Source organism: Triticum aestivum, chromosome 7B (assembly GCF_018294505.1).
Source record: "Triticum aestivum cultivar Chinese Spring chromosome 7B, IWGSC CS RefSeq v2.1, whole genome shotgun sequence".
Classification (NCBI taxonomy): domain Eukaryota; kingdom Viridiplantae; phylum Streptophyta; class Magnoliopsida; order Poales; family Poaceae; genus Triticum; species Triticum aestivum.
This window is the reverse complement of record NC_057813.1, coordinates 352,165,997-352,173,917: the sequence shown is the minus strand read 5'-3', so window position 1 is coordinate 352,173,917 and position 7,921 is coordinate 352,165,997. Positions and strand designations below refer to the sequence as shown.

The 7,921-nt window shown below is 45.2% G+C and overlaps 1 protein-coding gene across 2 annotated transcripts; it reads right to left on the bottom strand.

The window, feature by feature from the left end:
• Window positions 1-2,457: 2,457 nt before the first annotated feature.
• LOC123158922 (CBS domain-containing protein CBSX2, chloroplastic) lies at window positions 2,458-7,436 on the bottom strand. Of its 2 annotated transcripts, none has more exons than XM_044576740.1 (5): window positions 7,126-7,436; window positions 4,536-4,623; window positions 4,384-4,448; window positions 2,876-2,944; window positions 2,458-2,790 (listed from the first exon to the last, which is right to left on the bottom strand). In XM_044576740.1, the coding sequence occupies exons 1-5, from the start codon at window positions 7,312-7,314 to the stop codon at window positions 2,710-2,712; spliced, it is 492 nt and encodes a 163-aa protein (XP_044432675.1). In that variant the 5' UTR covers window positions 7,315-7,436; the 3' UTR covers window positions 2,458-2,709. The 2 variants fall into 2 exon arrangements, with proteins under 2 accessions (XP_044432675.1, XP_044432674.1); XM_044576739.1 differs by having other exon boundaries at window positions 2,896-2,944.
• Between the last annotated feature and the right edge of the window lie 485 nt (window positions 7,437-7,921).

The following is a 7,921-nucleotide window of genomic DNA, read 5'->3' as shown; positions in this document are numbered from 1 at the left end:
AAGCTATGCATTCCAGCTAGCTCCATTCGTCTTTTGTTGTTGTAGGAGGCGCATGGAGGAGGATTAATGGGACACTTTGACGTCAAAGGAGATGGAGGACGTATTTGCTACACATTTCTTTTGATCAAAGATGAGACAGGATGTTGAGCATTTTGTTGCTCGCTGCACTACATGTCAAAAAGCTAAGTCACGACTCAATCCTCATGGTTTATATATGACTTTGCCTGTACCTGGTGTTTCATGAGAGGATATACCTATGAATTTTGTTTTAGGATTACCTCGAACAAAGAAAGGAAGGGATGGCATATTTGTTGTCATGGATAGATTTTCGAAAATGGCACACTTCATACCATGTCATAAAAGCGATGCTGCTGCTAATGTTGCTGATTAGTTCTTTCATGAAATTATTCGCTTGCCTAGTGTGCCAAATACAATTATTTCAGATTGTGATATTAAATTTCTTGGCCATTTTTGGAGATGTCTATGGACTAAGTTGGGGACTAAACTGCTTTTTAGTACTAGTTATCACCCCCAAATTGATGGACAAACTGAAGTAGTCAATAGAATATTGTCTGCTATGCTTAGGTTGTTTTGAAAAATAACAAAAAAATGTGGAGAGAATACTTCTCTCATATTAAATTTGCTTATAATAGTTCGCTACATTCTACTACTAAGATGTGCCCTTCTGAGATTGTATATGGTTTTCTACCTCGTGCACCCATTGATTTGTTGCCTCTTTCATATTCGGGGAAGGTTAATTTGATGCTGAACAACGTGCTGAATTGATCTTAAAAATGCATGAGTTAACTAAGGAGAACATTGAGCGTATGAATGCTAAATATAAACTTGCTGGAGATAAGGATAAGAAACATGTTGTGTTTGCATCCGGAGATCTTGTTTGGTTACATTTGCTTAAGGATAGATTTCCTAATTTGCGCAAACCAAAGTTAATGCCACGTGCTAATGGTCCTTTTAAGGTGTTAGAGAAAATAAATGATAATGCATATAAACTTCAGCTGTCTGCAGATTTTGGGGTTAGTCCCACTTTTAACATTGCAAGTTTGAAGTCTTATTTGGGTGGGAAAGATGAGCTTCCGTCGAGGACGACTTCATTTCAAGAAAGGGAGGATGATGAGGATATCAATAACATTGTTACACCCACGGCCCCTATTGCTATACATACTGAACCGATTACTAGAGCTCGCGCACGCCAATTGAATTACCAGGTACTTCCGTTTCTTGGTAACAATTCTATTGTTCATGAGAATATGATGTTGCCTAAATTGGATACATTTGTGTTGATTACTAATGAAGGGTCTAGCATGGACAAGAGGGATGAACACCGAAGCAGGATCAAGCATGGAGATGAAGGCGTGCGCGAAGGGAACCAGAACGGCGTTTCTAGTGCATATGTCAACACTTTGAAGCCTCCGTGATGACATACAAGGACATGGACGAAATATACAAGATGCCCCTTCATAAATTTCTTCCATAGCTTATTTTAGGTGCGCCACCTTATTTTTGGGCCAAGCCCATGTAATTTTGAAATACAACCTCTTAGGCCGTTTTTAGAGTCCGTATGTGTGGGGAAACAGAATTAGGGTTGGTTTCGGGCCCCTCCTCCGAGGGGTCATGAAATTCCCCCCTATTCCTCCATATATACAGCCTTTAGGGCGTCGTTTAGACTTTTGGGATTTGTTTAGTTAAAAGTTAGCCATTGCAACTTCGTGTACTTCGTTTGTGTCCAACGACCAGACCAAGACCGCTTTCGGATCCTCACTTTTATCAATACTTCACATATATTCGCAATATTCAGATTGCATTATCATATTCTTGCTTGTTGTTCGATTGCATACAGGAATAGACCTTTGTGGTCAGGCTGATCGTGCTTCCGGCATCGTCAGTAACCTCAGAAGATTGGTTTAGCGATTGCTAAGGCGCAACGTCGTGCACGTTTGTAGTCGAGTCATCTCCACCAAATCGATAGTTATCATCTCATCGAAAGATCGGAACACCCTCGCCTCTATCAGATTTGAAGAAGAATATCTCTCAAGACCTCCTTATTAAATAGAGATTGGAGAACTACCCTTGTTACTTGTTATTTTCACCGGTTCTTGAATCCAAGATGCACCTCTTGTGTTGGCCGGAGGTTTGAGGAGTACTTGGTGTGGACCTTGTCCAATAGCGTTATTCTCTTGTGTTTCCTCCGAATTTGTGCCTTGTTCTTATGTTACTTCTCAAATCCACCTCCGATTCGTGAACGGGCCACCCTTGCGGTCTTGCCCCGTATCAGGAGATGTTGTGCAAGCCCTGGCAGTGGTAGGAGGGCTTGGGAGAAGGTCTAGCCCATTCCTGTTGTGATTGTAAGGGCATAGTCTGCATCAAGCCCAAGTTCATATGGCTGCCAAACCAAGGTGGCTATCAAGCGCAAATCCGTTTCCACCACCGCCAGTCTGATTTGACTGAGCCCAAGCCTATCATTCCCTTTCACAAAAGTAAATAAATTGTTCTACACCTTTGTATCTCGCAGCTGGCAATAGCAAGTAATTTTTATTTGAGCTCTCCAATCCTACATGTCATCCCACATCCAGTGACAAACTACCTCTACAACTTGTGTGTATGCGTATGCGCGTGTGTGCGTGCGTGTGCATGTGAGGGAGGGGGTGGTCCTAAAGGTAGATGCATAACCATGCGACACAATTAAGTCTATTATCCGTCCAAGCCTTTCAAAATGTACTTTCCAAGTGCTGTCCACCTCAGGAAATATGTCAGCCTCAGCTTGTCCATTTCCTAAAGGAAAAGAAATTGAAACGTTAATCAATGCAAGACAGCTGATAATATGGACAAAATATTGTATAAACAAGGTGAAACTTACACAGCAATTCCAAACAATACCTGATATCGAGTCCAGTGCTAACAGATCATAATCTGAGACCACACCAACCTGTTGTATGAAATAAATTGCAGCACGAGTGAATACTGTGCTTAAAAAATGACGTATATTAACACTGCGTACAAGAACATCATGATATTAAAGCTCTATGAAAATCTACAGATTAATACCAGGGACAACATAGGTTAAGTCAATGGGATACTGGGATATACATGCTTTCAGAGTTCATGTTCATTCCACAGAACAGGAACTAAACATCTAATGGAAAAGACATTTTCCAGGTAAATGTCTCCTACTGAATATCAATATTTAGAACTTCCTTAAGCCTTAACATACATTCAGAGTCAGAACTGAACATGAAGATATCAACCCTGTAGTTATATTACAGGTTAATGGTAGTAATTAGCAAGAACATGAAATGTGCCAGCAGAAGAGGAGCTAACAAAGATGAAAGTTTAATTTCTATATGCTCGCTTTTTTCTTTTTTTTCGAGAATCACCAGGAGGGGGGGGGGGGGGGGGGGGGAGCTCCCCCACCTGAATATATTGCTCAAAGGACTGCCGTGGCAGTAGTACAGAATTACATAGGCACGGTGCAACGTGCACAGAGGTAGGAGCGCCACGAGAAGACGTCCTCCTTGTCTTGTGTTTCCACAAGACGATGAGACCAGAGATCCAAAACAGAAACAAGGTTCCTAAGGGTTATTACAGAGCATTGATCCACCGTCCTAAACACCATGTCATTACGTGCTGCCCAGATCATCCATAATAATGCCAAGAGGACCGAGGGCCATGCCGTGGTGGAGAGGTGAGGAGGGATATTGACGTCCCATAGATCTGCAATGTCATCGGAGTGTGGCATGAGCCCAAATCTTTGCCAAATCCTATTAGCAAGAGGGCATGTGATGAAGAGGTGGCTGGAGTCTTCGGGTAGCCTAGCACACCTGGGGCATATATCTGAATCGATTATATGCTTGTGTGCAAGATTGACCCTGGTGTTGAGGCGGTCTTTGAAAAGTAGCCATGCGAAGACTTTAAGCTTCCGAGGAGCCTTGCGAAGACTTTAAGCTTCCAAGGTTCCTAAGGATTATATGCTCGCTTCTATAATATTATTTCTAGGCACATCCATGTAGCCTAGAGTTAAGGCACAAGCTTGTTGAGGAGGTTGCCCCTCTCTTTCCAAAGAAGATAAGTGGTTCCTCCGGCCCATTGTCAATTTTTTTATGAATAATAGCACTTTATTTTGGGAGGATAGCAATCTGGTAGACTTCAAAATAAAACCATCAGGTGCAAACGAGAAGGAATCGTCCACACCATATATGCTATATTGATGAGGATATATAATATATGCACGTCAAGACATGTAGATAACAAGGAAATTAAGTCCCATCCAGAACACATACATGTTGACTCCAAAACACATACATTTGGAACCCCGGTTGCATATCATCAACTGTCTGTTTGCTACAGTAAAATAATAGCACCACCTACCAAATTCCAGTGATCATCGGTAACAGGAAAGCCAGTTATTCGATGCTCCACCAGCCTCTCAAGAGCTGCTCAATTAGAAAAGGCTGCCATTAGGAAATGAGTGATATTCTAATGACAGAAACCAAGGCAAAACGTCAAGGCAAACAAAGCACCTTCATCTACTGAAGTGGATGGTTTCACAACATGGAGTTGTTCCCTTTTAGTCATAAAGTCACCAACAGTGTAAACTCCACCACCCTCCTGGAAAGCAAGAAATCCTGAGATCGATGAATTCTTAAAACAAACTACATACAAATACTTCCATCTGGAAACAGAACGTCGAATAATTTATGGCTTTATGCCCAATATACATTAAATAAAGCCATGATCCTTGCACAAAAGATTAGAACCAGATACATCATCATGCAAAAGATATTTGTTGGAATGTTTCCCAGCTCAACAAATGTGATGTTGTTTGTTCTCTGAATAAACTCAGTAAATACCAGATCTATCTGTTATACATTTATATTACTTTGTAATGTGCAGTGACACGAAAACATCACGCTGTCAAAAGAACATTAAAGAATAAAATGTAAACAACTAATAGCGGGACTAATACACCCAAAATAGATATAGAAGAACAACGCATAAGAGTTATCAGAACTTAAGAGAGGCTCAGGAGTCGTTCATGAAAGCTTAAAAGCATTGTGTACTTTCAAAGGGAAAAAAATCATCAACTTTGCTCCCGATTTGTATGTGATGATGAAGCATTTGACTGTTTATTGTGAACAGTAGCCCAGTGCCAGTGCGTTGCTATGGAACCACAAAAAAGCTGAGGAGTTGGCCACATGGCATGGAAGGGAAAAGCATAAGGCTGTGTTTGGTTCAGCTTCAGCTGCCAACTTTTGGGTCCAAAAGCTAGAAGCTGAACCAAAGGGTTGGAAGGTATTTACCCACCTTTGCCACTAGTAAGTGGAAAAACGTTTCGTTCTTATTCCTGCTACACAGTGCGCGTGAGAAGAACCCCTCACTCCCGAACAGCTCTCCTCGCTCCCCTCATAGAAGAACAGGCAACAGCCACCGCCTAGGGTTGGCTCACCGGTGGCAGCACATCCCCTCCAGCCGGCCATCCGTGGACGTGCCACCGCCACTGCCGGATGGAGCAGATCTCGACAGCGAGTAATTCCCTAGCATCCGCCGCCACTTCTGCCGGCCCTGCTGGCCAGAACCTCCCCAGGCCAGCAGCGCCTCTGTTCCTCCGGCTCCAGCCGTGCCTTCCTCCCTCGAGCAACACCTCCCTCCCAGCCAGCGTGTGCGGCCCAGCAACGCCACTGCACACCGGGATGAGATGATGGTCATTTCTTTTTCTTTTTTGCAGTATTCCTGAACATGTATTCCTGGAGTATTTCTTTTGTGGACTTGGAAGTTGAAAAAGCTGTAGATTGCAGATTGTGACCATGCACCTACTTGCTTGTTTAACGAGAGTTAGTTAAAAACTGCACTAGTTACATGGGTGGTGTTGTGTGATTGCAGATTGATGAGTATCTACCTCCAGTGCTACGACAGGGGGTGGCATCAACACAAGTGATCCCATTCAAGAGGAGGAGAACGAAGATAGCATAAACAATATTCGTAGTAGGATAGCTAATGCTTCTTCTGCGAGGTTAGCTATGTTGATGGAGGCCATCATCATGTGAACTATACTATTATTGTATGGTCCGTGTCTTCTGTAATTATATTACAGGCTCTATTTATACGTTTGCAACATTAAAAATGTGTAGTTCAATTGTCTATATGTTGCCTTGTGACCATGAGATCACGGGTTCGAGTCTTGGAAACAGCCTCTTGCAGAAATGTAGGGAAAAGCTGTGTACAAAAGACCCAACGTGGACAGACCCTTCCCCGAACTCTGCGCAAGCGGGAGCTACGTGCACCGGGCTGCGCTTTTTTAGCTGTGAATTGTCCCGACCATAGGATGGTTGCAGGCAGTGACTGAAACAACCATAGGAGGGTTGCAGTACATCTATTGAACTTTTGCAGGCTTGTTTGCCCCATGTGTGAGTACGAATGGAGAGTGAGGAGTGAACTCACAACCAACTCCAATCTTCACATGTAGGAAAGAAACAAGGACATGTTAGAGCTTCACTAACGGTACATTAATTCTTCAACTGGCATATGCGTCCCAAATGATATTCATAATCGTCGACAAGGATCCTAGCAGGCTACTTCCTTAACCATTTCTTTACTAGAAACATGAATGCCCTCATCACCAAAGCAGCGCAGCGCACACGCTTTTTTACTGGAAACATGAATGCCCTCATCACCAAAGCAGAGCAGCGCACACACAGGTGATCAAATGGAAAATTTGGCATACATCTATCTATGCAGATTGACATGCAAGAACATGGGCATCTCCCTAATGGCACTGTAATCAGACATGCATATGCATAAACTCCGTCCTACAGAAGTAATGAGAGACACGGGTCAGCCGAGATAAAAAAATCGTCCACATACTCCCAGGTTATCCTGCAGAACAACTTTAATTAGCTCAGGCACATACAAAGATCTTTGCGGGCAGCTAAAATGATACAATAGCAACGACATCAGTTGGAACCTATAATCCAAATATGCCCGCATCCACCCCTCTGTCTTAACATAGGACTCGTATAAACCCCGAATCACCGTTTCTGGCAACTATCAGCATCCAATTGCAAATACAGAAAAACAATAAACACAAGAAGCAAGGAACGGAGCTGGGCTCACCACAACCACGGAGGTGTGGTGCGGCAGGTTGCCTCTAGCGGCGGTGACCGCGAACGCGCAGACGGATGAGGCTGGGGGCCGCACGAGGGGGGCACCGGAAGACATCCGTGGCACTGCAGACAGACGAGACCGCCGCCCGCCAGCGACGGCCGGGCAGTCGAAGGAGAGGAGCAGCAGCCTGGCGCCCATGGTGCTAGTCCCCTCTTCTCTCTCCCTCGCAACGCACTCGCGTCGGGTTGGCTCGCGGCTGGAAACTGGGGAGGGGAGGGAAGGCCGAGGGTGCGGAGAGGGAAAGCCGAGGGTGCGGAGGAACCTGTGGACGTCGCATTCGTGTGGTATAAAAGCAACTTCAATGAGGCGACCCATTTCATCCGCCCGCCCGCGTCCGTTTGGATTGGCACGGACAAAAGTGGTGGCCCAACGCGCCGACCCAAACGTATGCGCGTCCGTTTTTCGTCCGCGGGTGATCCATTCCCGACCTAATTTTAAGTCTGATTTGCGTCGGCGCGGATACAAGACGGACGCGCGCGCGCCTACTCTTCTCCCCGGGCCTGCTGGTCGGTGGCAGCCACCACCATTTTCCTCCCATTTTCCCAAAAACGCTCCCGTCCGCGCGCGCTCGCTCCCGCCCCAACCATGGACGACGCCATCGATCTCGACCTCGACCTCGACGCCGCCGCCGGCCTCGCCTCCCTCGCCTCGTCCGGCGCCGTCGCCCCCTCCGGGAAAGGCAAGCCTCGTGTCCCGCGCAAGACCGCCGCCGCAACCAAGCCAAAGAAGGCGCTGACGCCCGAAC